Source organism: Haematobia irritans, chromosome 1 (genome assembly GCF_050003625.1).
Source record: "Haematobia irritans isolate KBUSLIRL chromosome 1, ASM5000362v1, whole genome shotgun sequence".
Lineage (NCBI taxonomy): Eukaryota > Metazoa > Arthropoda > Insecta > Diptera > Muscidae > Haematobia > Haematobia irritans.
The window spans coordinates 203,927,405-203,952,137 of record NC_134397.1 but is presented as its reverse complement, the minus strand read 5'-3'; the positions used below and the strand labels follow the sequence as shown (position 1 = coordinate 203,952,137).

The 24,733-nt window shown below is 36.3% G+C and overlaps 2 protein-coding genes across 2 annotated transcripts; one reads left to right on the top strand and one right to left on the bottom strand.

Annotated features, from left to right (window-relative positions):
• The first annotated feature begins 101 nt into the window (after positions 1–101).
• Positions 102–10,558, top strand: LOC142222461 (facilitated trehalose transporter Tret1-like). The gene is made up of 4 exons (XM_075292618.1): positions 102–242; positions 312–473; positions 9,253–9,504; positions 9,571–10,558. Exons 1-4 carry the CDS (start codon positions 197–199, stop codon positions 10,503–10,505), a joined length of 1,395 nt encoding a protein of 464 aa, XP_075148733.1. The 5' UTR covers positions 102–196; the 3' UTR covers positions 10,506–10,558.
• An 8,111-nt stretch (positions 10,559–18,669) lies between these two features.
• On the bottom strand, positions 18,670–20,574 carry LOC142234477 (facilitated trehalose transporter Tret1-like). Its single transcript, XM_075305631.1, has 3 exons — positions 20,529–20,574; positions 19,754–20,032; positions 18,670–19,681 (listed from the first exon to the last, which is right to left on the bottom strand). Exons 1-3 carry the CDS (start codon positions 20,572–20,574, stop codon positions 18,753–18,755), a joined length of 1,254 nt encoding a protein of 417 aa, XP_075161746.1. The 3' UTR covers positions 18,670–18,752.
• Between the last annotated feature and the right edge of the window lie 4,159 nt (positions 20,575–24,733).

Below are 24,733 nucleotides of genomic sequence, written 5' to 3'. Positions count from 1 at the left end.
TTCGTCGTCAGATTAATAGATGAGAAAAGCCGGAGTATTTATATGCTCTGGTGGTGGGTCATACAGTCACCCGGTCATATTGCCATTCATAACCACTTAAAGCAATCTACGGTGATGATGACTGCAAATCAACTGAGCTGTTTTGCTTAAATAATGAGATTTTCTTTGGAGGGGCTGGTAATTGTGCAGTTGCAAAATGGCATCCACAAAGACTGGTCGTATATTCCTGGCAGCTATTGCAGGTAAGCGTTAGTGACAGTTATTGTGAATAAGATGGGGAAATCTTTTGATTTTGTTTCTTTTTTTTTAAGCCAATTTATCCGCCTTTGCTGTGGGCACATGTCTTGGTTGGACTTCTCCTGTGGGAGTGCGATTAAAGGATGACAACCACAAAGACTCTCCTTTGGATTATAAAATCGACACTACAGAAGATGCATGGATTTCTTCAGTATTAGCCTTGGGTGCTCTGATAGGTAAGTTTTGTTTTTTTTTTTTTTTATATCTCCAAAATGCTGCAGAAAAGTGGGTGAGGATATTCTACAAACCTTTGGGCTTATCCCAATCAGTAGTGATATGACTGGAAGAGGCTGTGGAATAGGAACCCATGAAATTTGTGATTAATTTCTGGCATAATGGTAATTTGAAGTAATGCGCCAGATTGATGTCATCAAGATGATTTAATCGCTATATTCCTCCTACGACTGACGCCCATTGATTTAAGTCAAGAGCCAACTTTTCTTGTTCGACGGATAAGATATTTTCTTGACTTGGAAGTAACAGCAGATTGATGTTGAAGGAAATTACAATTTTTCCCACGAGGGAAATAGTCACTTACCTACACCCAGAGCAGGAATATGGTCACCGAGAATACTGCATTTTTGTTTGCCAAAATATTGTTTTCTCGCCAAACATAACATGCCTTCCGAAACCAGATCCATAATTTCCATGTTACAAGTTGCTCGTGAAAATGTAGCATTATGCTGTTGAAACATGTTTGGGGTAATCATGACCCTTCTGTGCGTGTACTGTTAAGCTCGGTACTCCAAATTTGGATTCTGAGATTGGCAACGAAAATGTGCGGTAATCTGCTGAAGCCTCCCATAATTGTGGAAGGGACCTCTTAACTCATCCCGCAGTGCTATATCCTTCTGGTTATTACTCAGAAACCATTGCTACAATTCATGATAGAAATTAAAATCATCTTAACATCATGGGTGTCGTCCATGGCCAAACTGACACTTTCATTATTTTGGAAATGTTATCAAAATAGTCCCAATGGCCCCACAGATGTTGGTCGGACCAACGATATAATATCCGATGTAATTATCTGAAGATCCGTTATTGTGGTGAAAGTGATCTATTTTGTTTTTTTGGGTTAATCTTTCTAATCCTTCGGTTATGATGTAGACCTTATGAATTGCCAAAACCGATGGTCATCACTTTTCCTGCAACGGAACTATTCCCGAGGAGTGTTTTACGCTGAGGAAGCTTCTGTATCGTTTCGTGACATTCGACGAAACATATATACACTGAAACCTATATATACAGCCAAACAATGGACTCTTAGGTTAGGTTAGGTTAAAGTGGCAGCCCGATTAAGATTCAGGCTCACTTAGACTATTCAGTCCATTGTGATACCACATTAAGTAAAAGTACCTATTACATATGGGCACTTCTAGTTTTAACCGCTGAACCTTCTCGATTATTTGTTTCTGTTGAACCAACCAGATTGTTCCAAAAACATTAGCAGACTGCTTAAGTTAACGTTTTCCAGGTCCGCCAGTAATCTGAAGCTATATGCCCCTAAAATTTTCTTACGCCTTACACAAAATGCAGGACACTCACACAAGAGGTGTTTTATTGATTCCTTTTCCTCCGCATCATGACAGCTCATACAATAGTCATTATACTTCGCACCAATAGTTTTTGCAAAATCGCCTATCAGACAGCGACCCGTTATAGCAGATATCAGCAGAGTGATATCTGGCGTCTCGAGAACACTAGCATATCTAGTGTGCGGTTTAAGTTTAAATGGGACCATATTTGCTTGGTGTCGTTGCAACCCTTGCAATTCTCCCATCGAACATCATGACATCATGATAGCCTTCTCACGCAGTAAGAGCTTGCAGGTAGCCAGAGGCATACCAACAGATTCTAGTTCCCCTGGAATATGTAAGGTAGTTCCTAGCCTTGCTAGCTCATCTGCTTCGATGTTCCCCGGTATGTTCCTATGGCCAGGCACCCATATTAGGTGAATATTGTGCTGCTCAGCCATTTCATTGAGAGATTTGCGGCAGTCGATGGCCGTTTTCGAGTTGAGGAACACAGAGTCCAAGGATTTTATTGCAGGTTGACTGTCTGGGTATATATTAATGCCAATATTGATTGGAGCATTACTTCTCAGCCAATTCGCCACCTCTCTTAATGCTAATATTTAAGCCTGAAAAACACTACAGTGATTAGGTAATCTTTTCGCTATTCGAAGTTCCAGATCTTTAGAATATACTCCGAAACCCACTTGGCCATCCAATTTGGAGCCATCAGTGTAGAAATCTATATATCTTTTATTCCCCGGGATCCGTGTACATCACGTCTTACTGTTGGGAATTAGAGTCTCAAACTTATTGTCGAAAAGTGGTCTCGCCAAAGTGTAATCCAATACGTTAGGCACATCTGGCATTATTTTGAGGACCGAACTGTGACCGTAACTTTTTTCCGACCACAGCGATAGCTCGCGCAACCGCACAGCCGTTGTTGCAGCTGACTGTTTGGCCAAAATGTCTAAAGGCAATAGATGCAGTATGACATTAAGGGAATTTGTTCCTGTCTTGCTGAATGCACCTGAGATACACAAGCACGCCATACGATGAACTTTGTCTAAACTTGTTGACTGGTGAAGTGCCGGCCACCAGACTACAACACCATATAGCATGATAGGTCTAACCACTGCCGTGTATAGCCAATGCAAAATTTTTGGTTTTAGTCCCCACTTTTTCCCTATTGCCTTTTTGCACGAGTATAAAGCTACCGTTGCTTTCCTCGCCCTTTCTTCAATATTAAGCTTAAAGTTCAGCTTCCTGTCCAAAATAACGCCAAGGTATTTTGCACACTCACTAAAGGGAATTTCAATACCCCCTAAGAAAATGGGGCTAACTGTGGGAGTTTTGCGATCTTTCCAGTACATGACTAGTTCTGTCTTTGCAAGATTTACCTCAAGGTTATTATCTTTCGCCCATTTCTCAGTCATCCGGAGGACTCTCTGTATAATATCTCTAACTGTTGATGGGAATTTTCCCCTGACTGCTAGCGCCACATCATCTGCGTATGCCACCACTTGTATCCTTTCTTTTTCTAGGGAAACCAGGAGGTCGTTTATAGCAACATTCCAAAGAAGAGGTGATAGAACTCCTCCTTGAGGAGTGCCTCTGTTCACATACCTTTGTCCTAGTGTGGCTGAAATGCGTCTCTTCCTTAGAAGTTCGTCTAACATCCTAAGTATACCTGGATCAACATTCAGAGTTGTCAGTCCATTTAATATCGAGCTCGGATGGACGTTATTGAACGCCCCTTCGGTGTCTAGAAACGCCATGATTGTGTATTCTTTGACAGATAGTGAGCTTTCAATAAATCTGACTAGTTCATGTAATGCGGTCTCAGTAGACCTGCCCTTCGAGTATGCATGTTGTCGTTTCGACAGCAAACTTGAATCGACGCTAGTTCTAAGATAAATATCGATCATCCTCTCCAGAGTCTTAAGTAGAAATGAGGATAAGCTGATTGGTCGGAAATCCTTCGCACTCGAGTGAGAGGCTTTCCCGCTTTAGGTATGAAAACAACTTTTGTTTCCCTCCACTTTCCTGGAATATATGCTAAGTTGATACATCCTATATATATATCGCCGACAACCAGGGGATAATTCTGTCAGCCACCGCTAGTAACTCCGCCGGAGTAATTCCATCAGGTCCGGGGGATTTGAATGATCCAAAGCTATTTAACGCCCATTTTATTCTAGATTCCGATACAATTTCCTCGATAGGAAACGACCGCAGTGGACTGTGTCTAGGGATCATGCACCAAAGAATGCGAAGACTGTTTCATCGGCCACCGGGTTGTGGAAGTCGCATGGTGTTGAGCCATTCGACTACCAGGAGAAGAGTAAAACCATCAAGAGGCTTTACTATGATGACATATGGGCGAAAAAGTGACCCCATTTGGAGGAGAAAAGGGTTTTACCCCTCCAGCCTCGATACGGTCAAATTGGACTGCGAACTGCTACCGGCCCAGAACGACATCACGTAATGCAGGCTACTCTACTCTGTCACCTCCTCCTTTGTACAAACGACATTGGTGGCTATCCAACATCTGCGAAGTTTGTGTGGCGAGACTTTTCACGCCTAGTCTAGCGTGGAGGTCACTTCATGATGTGCACCTAGTGTCCCAACTGAGATCTCCTGCTTCACCCGGGACCCAAGAGCGTGGAAAATTTTTTTCACATTATTTACTGTGTGACATCAAACAGAACCGCTACCACCCAAAACTATCCTATGGTTATTCAGCCACACACTAATAGAAAAAATTACATTCCATAGTCGTGAACGGATGGTGACAAAATTAAAACGGAAACGTTCACAAAAATCAAAACGGAATGTTCACAATTTTGTCCACGGGCGTTCACGATTTCATGACGGTATTCGTTTTTCTTTGGCCATGAAAAGTCTTAAAATAATCGTTAGACGTTATTATGGCAACTCCTTGGTGGTGAAATGTGCTAAGGCGACTGTTAACGCGTATGGTGCAGAAAACACAGGTTCGAGTCACACTAGCGGAAATCTTTTTTTAATTTTGGTTATAAAATCGTAACCATAACGTTTTCAGATCACGAAGGCTGGTTGTTGTTTTGACAACGCATGGTGTCATTTTATCATTGTCAGAATGACACCGCCTGTTCTCAGTTTGACACCACATGTGTGTTGATTCACTTTCATGAACGAATCGTTTTGAAATGAGCACGCCGTGCATGAGTGTAGGAAACTATGAGTGTAGGCACCTCATAAAGTAAAGTAGTAAAAGATATCAAAATCCTGGAACCTCAACGGGGACATCTTCTGAAAAAATTATACTGAAAATTTTGTCAAAATTTCGTTAAAATTTTATTTCTATAGAAAATTTTGTTAACATTTTATTTATACAAAAAAATTTTGTCAGCATTTTATTTCTATAGATTTTTTTTTCAAAATTTTATTTCTATAGAATTTTTTTTTCAAAATTTTATTTCTACAGAAAATTTATGAAATAACTGTTATTTGGAGAGGAATATTTTGCATAATCTACCAAAATATCAAGAATTCTACCAATCTACAAAACAGTAAAAAATGTACCATTTTTGGTACAATTCTGCCAACTTTGCCAAACGTGTCCCGGATCCCTTTAATATTACGGTCGTGATCAATGCCTTCACATAAAATCGATATGTCCAATGTTTTGAGGACCTTCTTCTTTGCATAAAATTGTTACGCCTGAAGGTATGCACAAAAAATCTATAGTTTAATTTTTTATGCGAGTGACACTTTTGTGTATTGTGTTGTAGAAATTTCAAGTCAGTCTTCAGATCGGCGCCGAAAAACTGACTTGAAAATCTGACTTTACGCCCTTTATGATTGTTTTTATACCCACCACCATAGAATGGTCACGGGGGTATAATAAGTTTGTCATTCCGTGTGTAACACATCGAAATATCGATTTCCGACTATATAAAGTATATATATTCTTGATCAGGGAGAAATTCTAAGACGATATAACGATGTCCGTCTGTCTGTCTGTTGTAATCACGCTACAGTCTTCAATAATGAAGCAATCGTACTGAAATTTTGCGCAAACTCGTCTTTTGTCTGCAGGCAGGTCAAGTTCGAGGATGGGCTATATCGGTCCATGTTTTGGTATGGTCCCCATATAAAACGACCTCCCGATTTGGGGTCTTGGGCTTATAGAAACCGTAGTTTTTATCCAATTTATCTGAAATTGGAAATCTAGAGGTATTTTAGGACCATAAAGAGGTGTGCCGAAAATGGTGAGTATCGGTCCATATTTTGGTATAGCCCCCATATAGAACGATTTCCCGATTTTACTTCTTGGGCTTTTAGAATCCGAAGTTTTTATCCTATTTGCCTGAAATTGGAAATCTAGAGGTATTTTCGGGTCATAAAGAGGTGAGCCGAAAACGGTGAGTATCGGTCCATATTTTAGTATAGCCCCCATAAGAACGATCTCCCGATTTAACTCCTTGGGTTTCTAGAAACCGTACTTTTTATCTGATTTGCCTGAAATTGTAAATATTCTGGTAATTTAGGCTCACAAAAACGTGTATCGGATTAAGTTTTTTATCGGTCCATTTGGTAATGCCTCCATATAGACCGACTTCACTTCTTGAGGGTGTAGAAGGCGCACTGATCACGAAAATTGCTTGAAACTCAATGTAAAAATTTCCAGATTTTACTTCTACAGATTTAAGATTTCAAATCAAGACGTTATTTTATAATTTTCTTGCACACTTACAAGAGATGTTAATGATTCCTCTAAAACTAAAACAAAAATGGTTCTTATAAATCCAGAATCTTATATAGTCCTCATAGGTGAAATCTTTAAATTTATCTTCGGGAAGTGTCCTCAAGCCGTCCTGAAATTTCAAAGGAAACCCTAATATTTGGTTCATGGTGGTGGGTATTTAAGATTCGGCCCGGCCGAACTTAATTCTGTATATACTTGTTACCATCTCATTTAGTAACAAGGATAGTGGATGATTTATGATTTACCTATTACGAAATTCAACCAAACATGAAGTTCGTAATAGGTAGCTATTATGTACTCCAAATAAATATCAAGCAAGGCATCTTTTGAAAGGTTGAAGTCCATCGGGTTCGATTTTTTCAAATATACAATTTTTCAATTAATCAACTGGCAAGGGAAAATATATATGTCATTGAGAACGGCATGCGCCTGCTCAATCCTCTTATTAAGAAGGCAGTGTTGTACCCTAAAACAATCACCACCTATTAGGGAATATGAAATACGACTGCCTAGGTACCCTCTAGGAATATGTGGCAACACCGATGCCACATATTCTTAAAGGAATATTCTCATTTTTGGGTTGATATGTTAATTCATTCTCGTCAAAAATCTGACTTTAGGCCGGATTTTGAAAATCTGATTCTACCTTCTTTCAGAACGTTTAAACTTCCCTCATTAAGAAGGTTGGTGGATGAAATATTTTAGGCGGTTATCTAACCACCAAGTATGAAGTTCGTAATAGGTACCTATGGTGTATTCCAAGTAAATATCAAGCAGGGCATCTTTCGAAAGATTCATGTTCATTGGGTTGGAGTTAAGAATAGGTCAAGTAATCATCTAATCGGCGACAACTGGCAAGGGAAAAAGGTGTCATTGAGAACGGCACGATTAGGTGCAATTCTCCTACTAACATGGCATTGTGGTTCTGGTGAAAAATCATCACCTGGTGGGGAAGATAAAATACGATTACCACTACATCGGTGTTGACACATTTTCCTACAGAAATTTGTTAATTTTTTATCGATGTATTAAATAATTATCTCGATTCGCCTAACTTTAGGTCGGGGTTTGAAAATCTGTCTCTACGTCCTTTCAGATCGCAAGCGCAATCCCGTGAGATATCTCTTCTCTAACTAGCAATGAAATTTTGAACTTGAGAAAATCACCACCTGTTAGCGCATATGAAGTATGATTGCCTAAATACCCCCACATCGGTGCTGTGCAATGGCTTTTGGGTCGATGTATTAATGTATTTTCGACGCCAAAATCCTGGCGGGTTTTGAAAAACTGACTTGACGTCATTTCTGAACGTTTTTATACCCTCCACCATAGGATGGGGGGTATATTAACTTTGTCATTCCGTTTGTAACACATCGAAATATTGATCTAAGACCCCATAAAGTATATATATTCTGGGTTGTGGTGAAATTCTGAGTCGATATGAGCATGTCTGTCCGTCTGTTGAAATCACGCTAACTTCCGAACGAAACAAGCTATCGACTTGAAACTTGGCACAAGTAGTTGTTATTGATGTAGGTCGGATGGTATTGCAAATGGGCCATATCGGTCCACTTTTATGTATAGCCCCTATATAAACGGACCCCCAAATTTGGCGTGCGAGGCCTCTAAGAGAAGCAAATTTCATACGATCCGGCTGAAATTTGGAACGTGGTGTTAGTATATGGTCTCTAACAACCATGCAAAAATTGGTCCACATCGGTCCATAATTATATAGCCCTCATATAAACCGATCCCCCGATTTGGCTTGCGGTGCCTCTAAGAAAAGCAAATTTCATCCGATCCGGCTGAAATTTGGTGCATGGAGTTAGTATATGGTCTCTAACAACCATGCAAAAATTGGTCCACATCGGTCCATAATTATATAGCCCCCATATAAACCGATCACCAGATTTGACCTCCGGAGTCTCTTGGAAGACCAAAATTCATCTGATTCAGTTGAAATTTGGTACGTGATGGTAATATATGCCCTCAAACACCCATGCAAAAATTGGTCGATATCGATCCATAATTATATATAGGCCCCATATAAAGCGATCCCCAGATTTGACCTCTGGAGCATCTTGGAAGAGCAAAATTCTTCCCATTCGGTTGAAATTTGGTACGTGATGTTAGTATATGGTATCCAACAAACATGCAGGAATTGGATCCTATCAGTCCATAATTATATATAGCTGCCATATAAACCGATCGCCAGATTTGACCTCCGGTGCCTTTTGGAGAAGCAAAATTCATCCGATCTGGTTGAAATTTGGTACGTGGTGGTAGTATATGATATTTAACAACCATGCCAAAAGTGGTCCATATCAGTCCATAATCATTTATAGCCCCCATATAAACCGATCCCGAGATTTGGTTTTGGAGCCTCTTGGAGGTGCAAATTTCATCCGAGTGAGTTGAAATTTGTGGATGACAGTCTTTCGTAGAAGTTTCTACGCAATCCATGGTGGAGGGTACATTTAGATTCGGCCTGGTCGAACTTACGGCCGTATATACTTGTTATTTAGTGGATGATTTATTCAAGCTGGTCTTCTGACCATCATACATGAAGTTCGTAATACCTATTGTGTATTCCAAATAAATATATATTTTTATGACATCCAAATTAATTTACTATTTAATATGTTTAATACTTAGTCTACATTTTTTTAATTATTCTCCTTCTCATAGCTCCATTTATTGCTGGTCCTTTGGCGGATAAAATTGGTCGTAAATGGACACTTCTTTGCAGTTCCTTCTTTCTAGCCATATCATATCTTCTAATGATGATAGCTCATCATGTTTCGATTATACTATTGGGTCGAGTTCTTCAAGGATTTGGAGCTGGATTTGTTATGACCGTAATACCAATGTATGTGGGTGAAATATCTACAGCGAATGTAAGAGGGGCAACAGGATCTCTAATGCAATTATTTTTGGTTGGTAAGTTGCAGGCATGTGGTAGGCTTTGAAATTCTTTAATCTTTAATTCCAAATTTTGTCTTCCAGCTGGTATTTTGTATGTCTATTCCATTGGAGCTTATGTGTCTTACTATACCCTACAATGGTTTTGCCTTGTAGTTCCACTTATTTTCGCAGCTATATTTATGATGATGCCAGAGAGTCCTTATTATTTAGCTGGTAAAGGAAGAAAAATCGAGGCCTTAGAATCGCTAAAATATTTAAGATCTCACGAACATGCCGATGATATCGAAGAAGAAATGTCCATAATACAAAATGATGTGGAAGATTCCATGTCCTATAAGGGATCCTTTAAGGAACTCATAACAAATCCGGGTAATCGTAAGGCTCTGATCATTACAGCGGGTCTGGTTGCCTTTCAACAGTTGTCGGGTATTAATGTGGTCCTATTTAATGCCCAGTCCATATTTGAAAATGCCAGAACGAATTTAGATCCAGCCATAGCCACCATAATTGTGGGCTCCGTACAAGTTGCTGCATCAGGTCTAACGCCCATCTTGGCAGATCGTATGGGACGAAAGCTTATTCTACTAATCTCAGCCGTAGGCATGGGTTTAGGATTAGCTGCTTTGGGTTTATTCTTTTACATGAAAATTGTAGTTAAAAATGTTTCTCGCTTCCTTTGGCTTCCTGTACCAGCTTTAATCATCTATAACATTGTCTATTGCATTGGATTTGGTCCTTTACCATGGGCTTTGGCTGGTGAAATGTTTACATCGAATATAAAATCGAAGGCTTCCTCAATTTGTACCTCAACATGTTGGACTCTGGGATTTTTAGTGGCCTATTCCTATCCCTTACTAGCTGAATTGGGTCCTCATTATGCATTTTGGTTATTTGCTATATTTTGTGTAGTTGCATTTTTCTTCACATTATTCTTTGTGCTAGAGACTAAAGGCTTGAGCCTCGCAGAAATTCAAAATAAATTAAATAAAACAAGAAATGATCAAATTATTGAATAGATAAAGGTGCAAAACTTCCACAATTTCAATAAACTGAAAAAAATAACTAAAAATATTTTATTGTTTTATTCTTCGCAGTTAGGGTATACAGAAGATAAAAGCAATAATCATCTTAGGCTCACTTAGACTATTCAGTCCATTGTGATACCACATTGGTGAACTTCTCTCTTATCATTGAGTGATGCCCGATTCCATGTTAAGCTCAATGACAAGGGACCTCCTTTTTATAGCCGAGTCCGAGCGGCGTTCCACATTGCAGTGAAACCACTTAGAGAAGCTTTGAAACCCTCACAAATGTCACCAGCATTACTGAGGTGGGATAATCCACCGCTGAAAAATTTTTTGGTGTTCGGTCGAAGCAGGAATCGAACCCACGACCTTGTGTATGCAAGGCGGGCATGCTAACCATTGCACCACGGTGGCTCATCTTGATCAGATGTAATCTAGCGACTTGGTAGAAATTTTTCCGGCAACGACAAAAACATACGACATCGGTGCTGAGACATATTCTTAGAGGAATTTGTTCATTTTTGGTTTGATATGTTAAATAATTATCTCGATTTGCCTGCAGATCGACGCCGGAAACCTGACTTTAGGTCTGTGTTTGAAAATCTGTCTCTGTGTCTTTTCAGATCGCAAGCGCAATCCCGTGGTTGTCAGGCAATGATTGCTATAGGACTGTTCGTTTAATTTTCCCGTAAGAATAGCCAGTTACAGAACAAAATATTTAAAGAGTGTGGCATGACCGGGCAAGAGCCACAAGGACCTCATGTGACAAGGCCTGGTTTTGTTAAGTGCTATGTAATTTTCAAAATCTATATTGGTGACCTGGATAATTTATCACAAGGCTCGGTAGGGCTATAACCTCAAATGACTTAGCTACTGGTAAGTTCACCAATGTGGTATCACAATGGACTGAATAGTCTAAGTGAGCCTGATACATCGGGCTGCCACCTAACCTACTACTGGTAAGAGCAAGGAGATTGTCCTACACGATTAACCCTTGGTTAGGTTAGGCTAGATTGTAGAGAATGGTATCATTTCTTAGGTTAGGTATAGTGGCAGCCCGATATTTCTGACTCACTTAGACTATTCAGTCCATTGTGATACCACAGTATGGAACTTCTCTTTTATCACTGAGTGCTGCCCGATTCCATGTTAAGCTCAATGCCAAGGGACCTCTTTTTTTTTATAGACGAGCTCAAACGGTATTTCACCTTGTAGTGAAACCACTTAGCTTTTGAAACACTCAGAAATGTCACTGTCATTACTGAGAGGGGATAATCCACTGCTGAAAAACTTTTTCGTGTTCTCTCGAAACTGAGTTTGAACCCGCGACCCTGTGTATGCCAGGCGAGCATTCTAACCATTACACCACGGTGGCTTCCCTGGCAGCCCGATATTTCAGGTACACTTAGACTATTCAGTCCATTGTGATGCCGCAGTATGGAATTTCTCTTTATCAGTGTGCGCTGCCCGATTCTATGTTAAGCTCAATGCCAAGGGACCTCTTTTTTATAGACGAGCCCAAACGGCATTTCACTTTGTAGTGAAACCACCTAGCTATTAGCTTTTGTTTTTTAATGGGTTTCAAGGTCACTTTAAAATGCGAATAAAGCAAGAATTGAATTATTCCATTATTTCCATCCAACGTTTCGCTGGGATTATTTCCAGCCTCATCAGGTATGATTTATTTATTGGATCTGGCAACAACATATGGAATTATATTAGAGCTTAGCCTATATTCTGTTATTTTCCATAAAAGTTTAACTTACATTCAATTTTCGTCAATTACTTATGCAAAAAAATATATACGTCTATTAATACGACACTTTTACAGCACGACATAGAACACATATTTACTAATTGCAAGAATAATTAACTTAATCTAATATCACAGTCAAACTTGTGTTGTTATCACAGATGGTAAATGACAACTAAAATAGTACAATGCTGTAGTTGGCGTTAGCATTGTCTTTGTCTTGTTTTCTGTTTATTGCACTTGTTGTTTTTTGTTGTATTCGTAAGCTCTCTAAAGTATATCTCTTATTCTCTTTTCGCTCTTTGTCCAATATTTTTGCATTTTGCAGATCGGCATTGTGTTTGTTTTCAATGCAGTGTTGAGCCAATGCTGTTGTCATCTATTCTTTCTTTATATCTGCTTCGTGTTCAGCAATTCTGGTGGCTAAGCTACGCTTGGTTGTGCCGATGTAACATTTACCGCATTGCTCTGTTGAGGTTCCAGTACATGTTATTTCGTACACTACATTGCTTTGCTCATATTTTTCTATTTTGGTTTTTGTTTGTGTGTATAGAGAAGAAATGGTTTTGTTTGGTTTGTATGCTAATCTTATTTCTTGGTTGTTTATGATTTCTTGTAAGTGTTTTTGTTCTGTAAGTTTCGGTATGTAGAGAATCCCAAAATATTTGGTGTTGCCAGAAGGGTTGTTTTCTTTTTGTTCTGTTGGATTCATATTAATTTTACGGTCAATTAGATTATTTATTATTTTTAAAGGGAAACAATTTTTGGTTAAACTATTTTTAATTATTTTATTGTTTTTGGGTAAAAATTTTGTATTACTCAATGTAATAACTTTGGATATGAGTTGATTAGCTGTGTTTATCTTTTGTCTTATTGGCTGAGTTGAGTGAAAATTTATTAGACGACCAGATGCAATGGTTTTTGCATACCAATCCGTTATTATTTTGTTTTTCTCTCTATGAATTTTTATATCCAAATATGGAATGCATTGGTTTTCCTCTTTCTCGAGTGTGAATTGTAACTTTTTGTGGTAATTGTTGAATGTTTTTAATATCTTATCCTCATCTTTCCTTTTTATTATGGCAAAAAGATCATCTACGTATTTTGTGATCAGTTTTACGTGAATATTTTTTTGTTCTAATTCTGACAAACAGGTTTCCAATAGAGTGTCAAGAATTATGTCCGCAATAGTGGGAGATAGCGGGTTTCCCATTGGCATTCCGTATGTTTGATAAAAGATGGTGTCCCCATATATGAAATAATTGTTGTCATTGAGGCAAAATTGGAGAGGTTTTAAAAATTGGGGTTTTGGTATTCTGGTGTGTTTCTGAAGGGATTCCCATTTTGTCATTATGTTTTTAATTGCTAAGTGAATCGGTATATTGGTAAACAATGATACCACGTCGAGAGATATGAGTATGTCATCTTCGTCAAGATGGATATTGTCTAGTTTTACTTTAAGTTCGAGTGAGTTTTTTATATTATATTGCTCCAATATAATATTTTTCAAAATCGTTGCAATGTATTTTGACAAGTTGTCAGATTTACTTTTCTGTTGTTTGCTTTTTGTCGATTTTATAGTCATAATAGTTTCTTTGATTTCTAAGTGAAAATTTTGCTCTATCTTTCGTAATTCATCGAATATCTTGACTTCTGTAAATAGATGCTTGGTGTTGTTCGTCGAATTGGATAAATGCGTTGGTATTATTCCGTTTCTTCTGCATGTTAGTAGGTATGTAAGCCTTTCCGTCAATTTAGCTAATTTCTTATTGTCTCGACAGTATGTTTTCAACAAGGTGCAGGTCTCATTATCATATTTTAATTTAACGTGTGCTGTTGAAGCACTCAGAAATGTCACCATCATTACTGAGAGCGGATAATCCACTGCTGAAAAACTTTTTGGTGTTCTCTCGAAACTGAGTTTGAACCCACGATCCTGTATATGCAAGGCGAGCATGCTAACCATTACACCACGGTGGCTTCTCTGGCAACACATCTTGCATCGAATTAATGTTCACTTAGACCACTATAGGTCTATTGAGATTCCTAGAGATAATTTTCCCAACTTCTTCCTCGTGAGGTGGTCCCCTTTAAAGTCACTCAAGAACTTCCATTTATCCGTCTTCCTTAAAGTTGCTTAAAACATCCAACCAGAGGCCCGGTTGAAGGCGAGTATGTTCTTTAAGTTACACTTCCGCAGTTCGGTGAGAGCATGAAAGCAAAAGGAACATAGAATATTGATTATTCCAAAGGATAAAGCTGAACAATGGCGCAGAAAGTGGTAGGAGTCTTCCTTAACATCGGAATTTTGCAATTTCTACGGCTCTGCTCGTCCCATATCAACTTGGTGCACTCGCAACCTTCCGAAGAGCCTCGACATCCTCGCCATAGTTCATCATATTTGATTCCTGTAAAGATATGAAGACAGCAAAGTAAAAACGTCCGTGAGGACATTACTCGTTCCACGGGTGTCCACTTTAGCCAGTACATCTGTTACTTCATTTCCCTTTATTCCAAATTGCCCAAGGCCTTAATAGCTGCTTGACTGGCTTTTTTAGCTGTTTGAAAGAAGCTATAGCTGATATCGCTTCTGAATAATGGCCTCATAAACAGCGACTCAACAGCTTTTGGGATTGTATAAATTTCTGCCTGAAAGATACTATATCCTACCAGTTCCTTCGTCCATTTTAGATTCATCGGTATCGGCATATTCAGAGTTCCCAAAGGTACCTTCTTTTCCTCCCACTCTTCCATACTTAGGTTAGGTTATGTGGCAGCCCGATGTATCAGGCCCACTTAGACTATTCAGTCCATTGTGATACCACATTGGTGAACTTCTCTCATAGCACTGAGTGCTGCCCGATTCCATATTAAGCTCAATGACAAGGGACCTCCTTTTTATAGCCGAGTCCGAGCGGCGTTCCACATTGCAGTGAAACCACTTAGAGAAGCTTTGAAACCCTCAGAAATTTCACCAGCATTACATGGGATAATCCACCGCTGATAAACTTGTTGGTGTTCGGTCGAGGCAGGAATTGAACCCACGACCTTGTGTATGCAAGCCGGGCATGCTAACCATTGCACCACGGTGGCCATATAGTTCGTCTCTTTACAACGCTTGGCAAGAAGTTCTGTATGTCTGCAAACAATACTTTCCAATGTATCAACGCTTTTAAGTCTCACGAGTGTCACATCTGCTGGTTTCGTAGCGTGCAAGTCGAGTGGGCATAGGGCTTGTCATAAAAATGAGTACCCTTCTATTTATCCTACACTAATAGAAAAATATTACGTTTCAAAATCGTGAACGGACGATAACAAAATGAAACGGAATCGTTCACGAAAAATCAAAACAGAAGATTCTCGGTTTCCTCCATGGGCGTTCACGATTTCATGAACGACTTTCGTTATCTTGGTTCGCGATTGTTTACCAAAAATGCCAGCCATATGTAGCCACAGGTCTTCTAACCGCAGTATAAAGCCAATTAAAAAGGAAATGTAGCATTCCCCATTGTTCCCCGACTAATTTTGAGAGTCCCATAGAACTCCCAAGTATCTTGCTGATTTCGAGAGGATCTGCTTCGTCCCGGAAATTGGAATGTCGATCAATGAAAAGCATATCATATTGGAGAGATGGTAATTTTTCGAATAAAATAATTTAACTGTGAGATTTCAGACCCTAAAAAAACAGTATCTACTGCTCAGATGGGTTAATGGTCGACTTGATCCCTGTATTGGAAAAGAGAATCTTGAGATCAATAATAGGAACAAAGACTTCAAGTTTTTGAGGTTGGAGCAGTAATATAAACTCGACCTTAGGAAGATAACCGGATTTCAATCACCTTTGGCGACGTGACGCTGGCTGATCCGAAGAACTGCGTGCGAAGTTTGTCAACTGTAAGTTTATCGTGAATCCTGAAAGGGATCCTTCAACAAGGAGAACAATTCGTCGACCACCTCGACTTCGCGCCAACCACATGCAACAATTTACCTCAGCTGAAAGAAAAGTTGCTAGTTTACCAAAAACCTTTCGAAAAAAGAAAAACGCAGAGCAGACCAATCTGAGTGACACACAACCCAGAGATCAGGAAACCCAACCGACGACCATGGATTACTATTCACCACGACAATACGACAAGCTCTAACACATCGACTCAAACAACTTCATTTATGACCACTCAAAACATCGATTGGATGAGTCATCAGCCGTATAGTCCTGACTTGGCACCGAATTACTCGGTTTTGATACCGTACGGATGGCGCATTCAGAATGCATATTTTGGAGATACCTCAATCAGAGTCCAAAGGGGCCCCGATAATTGGTTCAAACTTTTGGAAAAATGTATAGATCTTAATGTGGAATATTTTGAAAAACAATAAAGCAATTTTCAATGATTAATAATCCGCAAATATTAAACGCAACCCTGCACATGGGTAACCGGCTCCATTTGCTGAATACAGTTGTAGCATGGGCCGCTGGAAGTCGGAGGCCACAACATATAATGAAACGCTTGAGGCGCTCGATCACTCTAGCCACGTGATCTTAATTCTCCTCCTCTTTTCCTTTTTCCGGCAACGACAAAAACATACGACTGCCCCCAGATCGGTGCTGAGACATATTCCTAGAGGAATTTGTTCATTTTTGGGTTGATATGTTAAATAATTATCTCGATTTGCCTGCAGATCGACGCCGGAAACCTGACTTTAGGTCGGTGTTTGAAAATCTGTCCTACGTCTTTTCAGATCGCAAGCACAATCCCGTGGTTGTCAGGCAATCATCGCTATAGGACTGTTCGTTTAATTTGCCCCTAAGAATAGCCAGTTGCAGAACAAAATATTTAAAGAGTGTGGCATGGCCGGACAAGAGCCACAAGGACCTCATGTGACAAGGCCTGGTTTTGTTAAGTGCTGTGTAATTTTCAAAATCTATCTTGGTGATTTGCACCTGGATAATTTATCACAAGAAACGCTAGAGGCATTCGATCACTCTAGCCACGTGATCTTAATTCTCCTCCTCTTTCCCCTTTTCCATTCCGTTCTCCTTTCCTATCCGATAGCTAGAAGTGTACGACCACTCTAACCACGTGCTCCTACATTTCCTCCTCCTTTCCTATTAGAGGTGTACGACAACTCTAGTCACGTGTTCTCTTTTATCCTCATCCGTTCCCATTCCACAGCTAGAGGTGTGCGACCACTCTAGTCACGTGTTATCCTTTTTCTTCCACACGCTTTTTCTATTCTACAGTTAGAGGTGTGCGATCACTCTAACCACGTGCTCCTACATTTCCTCCTCTTTTCCTATTCCACAGCTGGAGGTGTGCGACCACTCTAGCCACGTGCTCCTACATTTCCTCCTCCTTTCCTATTAGAGGTGCGCGATCACTCTAGTCACGTGTTCTCACAGCTAGAGATGTGCGTTCACTCTAGTCTAGTCGTGGTTCTACTTCTTCTCCTTCCTCCCTTCCTCTTCTCCTTCCTTCTTCCTTCCTCTTCTCCTTCCTCCCTGTGTGCGATCACTCTAGTCACGTGTTCTCTTTCCCACTCATTCGTTCCTATTCCACAGCTAGAAGTGTATGACAACTCTAGTCACGTGTTCTCTTTTATCCTCATCTGTTCCCATTCCACAGCTGGAGTTGTGCGACCACTCTAGTCACGTGTTATCCTTGTTCTTCCACACCCTTTTTCTATTCTACAGCTAGAGGTGTGCGATCACTCTAACCACGTGCTCCTACATTTCCTCCTCCTTTCCTATTCCACAGCTAGAAGTGTGCGACCACACTAGCCACGTGTTCCCATCTTTCATCATTTGTTCCTAATCCACAGCTAGAGGTGTGTAATCACTCTAGTCAATGTGCTCCTACTTTCCCACATTCTTTTATAGTCCTCAGTGTTCTTCCAACCACCAGCTAGGGGTATGCGCTCACCGTAGCAGTACATTCCCCAGACAGTCAGACTTACCCTGGAGTAGTGTGAGCTCTCCAACCACTTTCCAGCCCATACCCCTCAGCAAGCATCCTAAATGTGTGTCTCCTACCTAAAGCCGCTCAACAAAGTCCGAGGACCGACGGGTCTCGGGGTACGACATATCCATTCCCATTTCTACTACCACAAAATCTACTGTTAAACACATTTTTTAAACTACTCAATAAAGATAATCATCACTGAACTAAAGCAAACTAGTCTTCTACTTTCCTCTGTCCAAACTTAAGTCATTTTCGGCCCGGAGAGTTTTACCCCAGCCAGGAGCGGGAAAACCTGTCGTTACAACCATCACTGGGTCAAGAGTACTGAGTTAAAGACAGACTATGTAAAGACAAAAAATTATATGATATGTTTATAGGTTAAGTCTGGGCCTCCTTCGTATACTTACTTCCTTAAAAAGCTTTGCTACATAAAAATAGTGAGTTTATTTTTAAATAACATTGTTTTTTTTTTTATTGTATATAAAAATAATACTGCTGTTTAAATGTGATTATTGTCATTGCTTCTCATGTAATCACATAGCCTTTTTTTGCATTTAATTTATCTTGGATTTCCTGAACGGCCAATCCCTTTGTTTCTATCACAACAAGGAGTACAAAGAAAAAGGCGACAATACAAAATAGGCCATAAAACCAAAATACACAATAGACTCCGAACATTTCCATTTCAGGATAGAAATAAGTCAATACAAATACAGAGATAAACATCATAGAGGCCACCAAAGAGGAGGCAAGCGATCTAATATTGGGAGCAAATATTTCACCTATTATGGCCCATGGAAGAGCTCCAAACCCCACACAAAATGCCACACTATATATGACAAGAGCTGTTATGGGTAACCATAAAATTGAGGTTGCATCACCATCTTCCAATTTCATAAAGAAAAAGATGCCTAGGGCTATTAAAGATACAGCCATAACGCCGGCAGAGATCAAGAGCAAACATTTGCGACCAAAGCGATCTGCTATCAATGGTGTTATCAGGGATGCCATTGCCTGAACTAATCCCACAATAATAGTGGCTAAAGCTGGGTCCAAATTAGAATCGGATATCTCAAATATCGATTGGGAATTAAATAGGACCACATTGATTCCACAAAATTGTTGTAATACCACTAGGCCTGAGCTAATGATTAACGCTTTGCGATTTCCGGGATTCCGAAATAAATCTGTGAGAGATCCTTTATTGGCTTTGGATTCATTAACTGTCATCTGAATGCTTTGTATTTCATTTTGTACTCCACAAACACTTTGGCCACGTAGGAATTGTATAGATTTTGTAAGCTCTTCAGAGCGGTTTTTATCTGCCAGATAATAAGGACTCTCAGGCATACAAATAAAAGATACACCAAATAATAGGGGTATGGCAAAACAACACCATTGCAATACCATATAAGATACGTAAGGTCCTATTATGTAAACGTAAAGGATGCCCACTAAAGCAAAAAAGAGAAAAGATCTCTATGAAAATTTAAAATTTTTTTTGTCATATCTTTGCCACAGCTTACTTTGAATAAATAAATTGAGCAGGGATCCTGTTGCTCCTCGCACACTATCTGTGGATATTTCTCCCACATATATGGGCAGTACTGTCATTACCATTCCACCTGCAAAACCCTGAACTGCTCGCACCATTATAACCATCCATACTTGGGTAGCAATTAAGGCAAGCGTAAAGGCTACAATAAAAAATATTGAACTGGAGAAAAGAATCCATTTACGTCCAAATTTATCTGCCAAAATTCCAGCAATGAAGGGAGCTGAAAAAGAAAATAAAAAATTAAAATCTTAGAAATAAATGGCTAAACGAAACCTTTCAAGAAAATGGAATTGTGATAAAGATCAAAGCTTTTTATCGATCATGGTTAAATTCAGTAGTGATTCGCACCGAATGGGTTAATTGAGTTATGCTAAGTAGCAGAGAATGAAGTCACGCCGCTGATATTAGGTGTCAGTGACAATTCGTGACCAGTCGACGTCGCCACAGATTAAGTCGACTAATCTCGGCTGAAACGCCGTCGCCAATACCATGGTTGGCTTTTGTTTCTTTTTTTTTTGTTGGGGGGGGGGGGGGGGTTTGTACAGTCTGCCAACTGACAGCTTTATCGTAAAGCTTGAGACTTTTCTCAGCTTTTTGATATACGAGCGCCCAACCAAATGCAATTAAATCGTGAATATTTTCGTGCTATTATTTAACTTAAGTTGCTCGCGCACGAAGAACTTCCAAGCAAATGATCGCCAGCTTATTTTTTTTCGGAAAAACTGGAGATGTCGCAATCGTACCATTAGAACAACGTAGAACAGTCAAATCTGAGTGATACACAACCATTTGTTTGCCACTTGTTATACCCTGCACCACAGTGTGGAACACTGTGGTTTTAAAAGTGCAGAAGGTGGCGAAATAGACACAAACTTTAGAGAAAAATTTACCACAAATCTATCATATTTAAAAAAATCTTATTTTGAAGTTTGTGGTCAAACTATTGTGGTTAGTATGAAAAAAGTTTTTTTCTTTTATCAGCGACACTTTTTTGTGTATGAATTAACACGAAAATTTAAATTTTTAACTGGATATAGGAGAAATTTTGTCAAAATGTTATTCCTTTAAATTTTTTTTTGTCAAAATAAAAAAAATATAAAAATTTTTGTCAAAATTTTATATCTATAGAAAATTTTATTTCTATAGAAAACCTAATCAAAAACCTATTTCTATGGAAAATTTATTTAAAAAAATATTATTTTGAAGTTTTTGGTCAAACTATTGTGGTTAGTATGAAAAAAGTTTTTTTTCTTTTATCAGCGACACTTTTTTGTGTATGAATTAACACGAAAATTTAAATTTTTAACTGGATATAGGAGAAATTTTGACAAAATGTTATTCCTTTAAATTTTTTTTTGTCAAAATAATAAAAAATTTAACAATTTTTGTCAAAATTTTATATCTATAGAAAATTTTATTTCTATAGAAAACCTGGTCAAAAACCTATTTCTATGGAAAATTTGTCTAAAATTTTTATTTTTATAGAATTTTTTTTGTTCAAAATTTTTATTTCTGTTGAAAATTGTCATTTTATTTCTGTAGAAAATTTTCTTAAAAAAATGTATTTCTATAGAAAATTTTTATTCTATAGAAGATTTGGTCAAACATTTATTTTTATAGAAATTTTATTTCTGTACAAAATGTTCTGAAACTTGTATATAGAAGATTTTCTTAAAATTGTATTTCCATACGAAATTTTCTCAAAATGTTATCTCTATAGGAAAATTTACCAAAATTTCTTAAAATTGTATTTCCATACGAAATTTTCTCAAAATGTAGGAAAATTTACCAAAATTTATTTTTGATAGAAAATATTCTTAAAATTTAATTTCTATTGAAAAAAACTCTTAAAATCTTATTTCTATAGAAAACTTTTTTAAAATTTGATTTCTATTGAAAATATTCTCAAAATATTATTTCTATAATGATTTTCCTCAAAACTTTATTTCTTAAAATATAATTTCTATAAAAATTTTACTAAAAATTTTATTTCTATTGAAAATTTTCTTAAAATTTTATTTCCATAAAAAAATGTTGTCAAAATTATATTTCTATAAAAAATTTTGTCAAAATTTTATTTCTATAGGAAAATTGGCCAAAATTTATTTTTTATAGAAAATGTTCTTAAAATTTTATTTCCATTAAAAAATTCTTAAAATTTTATTTCTATTGAAACATTCTTAAAATCTTATTTCTATAGAAGACTTTCTTAACATATTTTTGCTAAAGAAAATTTTCTGAAAATATTATTTCTACTTCTTTATTTCTTAAAATATTATTTCTATAAAAATTTTACGAAAATTTTTATTTCTATTGAAAAATTTCTTAAAATTTTAAAATTATGTCAAAATTGTATTTCTATAAAAATTTTTGTCAAAATTTTATTTCTATAGGAAAATTGGTCAAAATTTATTTTTTATAGAAAATGTTCTTAAAATTGTATTTCTATTGAAAAATTCTTAAAATCTTATTTCTATAGAAAATTTTCTTAAAAATTTATTTGTATAGAAGATTTTCTTAAAATATTTTTTCTATAGAAAATTTTCTGAAAATATTATTTCTATAAAATTGTTAGTCATCATTTTATTTCTATTGGAAAATTTCTTAAAATTTTATTCCAACAGTAATATTTCTAAAAATTTTATTTCTATAAAAAAATTTGATAAAATCTTATTTTTATAGGAAATTTTCTAAAAATTTTACTTCTTTAGGAAAATTGGCCAAAATAAATTTTTGTATATCAAAATGTTTAGCTGATAGCCTTTGTAGCTAATGCTATTTCTTTTTTTCTTTATACTTGCCTTATATTTATATAAGCTAAGCTAAGTTAAATTTAATAAATAAATAAATAAATAAATAAATTTTTGTAGAAAATGTTCTTAAAATTTTATTCCTATTGAAAAAATTCTTAAAATCTTATTTCTATAGAATTTTTTTTTCTATAAAAATTTCTACAATAATTTGAATTAAAATTTTATTTTTATTGAAAAAATTTCTTAAAATTTTATTTCTACAGTAAATTTTCTCAAAAATGTATTTCCATAAATGAATTTGTCAAAATTTTATTTCTATAGAAAACTTTGTTAAAAGTTCATTTCTAAAGAAAATAGAAATTTTTCTCAAAATTTTATTTTAATAGAAATTTTGGTGAACATTTTATTTTTATAGAAAATTTTCCCAAAATTTTATTTTAATAGAAAATTTTCCCAAAATTTTATTTTAATAGAAAATTTTCACAAAATTATGTTTCTATAGAAAATTTTCTCGGAAATTTAATTCTATAGAAAAATATTTTATTTCTATAGAAAATTGAAGTAGCTCTTTGTTAGGTTAGGTTAGGTATAGTGGCAGCCCGATATTTAAGGCTCATTAAACTACCACAGGTCCATTATGATACCACAGTGGTGAACTTCTACCGTAATCACTAAGTGCTGCCCGATTTTATGTAAAGCTCAAGTTGGGAAGGAATGTTTTGCAAACTCACGAAAGCATCAATAATTTTAACAATATACCAAACAGTAAAAATTCTAAAATTTTTTGTAAAATTCTACCAACTATGGCAACCGTGACCCTGAGTCGATCTAGCCATGTCCGTCTATTTCTATTGAAAATGTTCTCAAAATATTATTTCTATAAAGATTTTCCTCAAAACTTTATTTCTTAAAATATTATTTCTATAAAAATTTTACTAAAAATTTTATTTCTATTGAAAAATTTCTTAAAATTTTATTTCCATAAAAAATTTTGTCAAAATTGTATTTCTATAAAAATTTTTGTCAAAATTTTATTTCTATAGGAAAATTGGTCAAAATTTATTTTTTATAGAAAATGTTCTTCAAATTTTATTTCTATTGAAAAATTCTTAAAATCTTATTTCTATAGAAAATTTTCTTAAAAATTTATTTGTATAGAAGATTTTCTTAAAATATTTTTTCTATAGAAAATTTTCTGAAAATATTATTTCTATAAAATTTTTAGTCATCATTTTATTTCTATTGGAAAATTTCTTAAAATGTTATTCTAACAGTAAAATTTCTAAAAATTTTATTTCTATTAAAAAAATTTGATAAAATCTTATTTTTATAGGAAATTTTCTAAAAATTTTACTTCTTTAGGAAAATTGGCCAAAATAATTTTTTTGTAGAAAATGTTCTTAAAATGTTATTCCTATTGAAAAAATTCTTAAAATCTTATTTCTATAGAAAATTTTATTTCTATAAAAATTTGACTCAAAATTTTATTTTTATTGAAAAAATTTCTTAAAATTTTATTTCTACAGTAAATTTTCTCAAAAATGTATTTCCATAAATGATTTTGTCAAAATTTTATTTCTATAGGAAACTTTGTTTAAATTTCATTTCTAAAGAAAAGAGAAATTTTTCTCAAAATTTTATTTTAATAGAAATTTTGGTCAAAATTTTACTTTTATAGAAAATTTTCTCAAAATTTTATTTTAATAGAAAATTTTCACAAAATTATGTTTCTATAGAAAATTTTCTCAAAAGTTTATTTCTATAGAAAAAGATTTTATTTCTATAAAAAATTTTGCAAAATTGTATTTCTATAGAAAATTGAAGTAGCTCTTTGTTAGGTTAGGTTAGGTATAGTGGCAGCTCGATATTTAAAGATCATTAAACTACCACAGGTCCATTGTGATACCACAGTGGTGAACTTCTCCCTTAATCACTAAGTGCTGCCCGATTTTATATAAAGCTCAATGACAACTTGGAAAGGAATGTTTTGCAAACTCACGAAAGCATCAATAATTCTAGCAATATACCAAACAGTAAAAATTCTAAAATTTTTTGTAGAATTCTACCAACTATGGCAACCATGACCCTGAGTCGATCTAGCCATGCCCGTCTGTGTGTGAACACATTTTTGTAATCAAAATCTGAGTCGCAGTTTTAGTCCAATCGAATTTTTTAATTTAATTTTTTATTTTAAT

What these genes read in the sequence shown, in the direction of transcription:
- LOC142222461 (XM_075292618.1), top strand. Translation starts at nt 197, where the DNA reads ATGGCATCCACAAAGACTGGTCGTATATTCCTGGCAGCTATTGCAG. An exon ending in ATTCCTGGCAGCTATTGCAG is followed by an intron (nt 243 to 311) that starts GTAAGCGTTAGT and finishes TTTTTTTTTAAG; the next exon opens with CCAATTTATCCGCCTTTGCT. An exon ending in AGCCTTGGGTGCTCTGATAG is followed by an intron (nt 474 to 9,252) that starts GTAAGTTTTGTT and finishes TCCTTCTCATAG; the next exon opens with CTCCATTTATTGCTGGTCCT.
- LOC142234477 (XM_075305631.1), bottom strand. Translation starts at nt 20,574, where the DNA reads ATGGTTGTGTATCACTCAGATTTGACTGTTCTACGTTGTTCTAATG. An exon ending in TGTTCTACGTTGTTCTAATG is followed by an intron (nt 20,033 to 20,528) that starts GTACGATTGCGA and finishes TTTATTTCTAAG; the next exon opens with ATTTTAATTTTTTATTTTCT. An exon ending in GCTCAATTTATTTATTCAAA is followed by an intron (nt 19,682 to 19,753) that starts GTAAGCTGTGGC and finishes TTTTTGCTTTAG; the next exon opens with TGGGCATCCTTTACGTTTAC.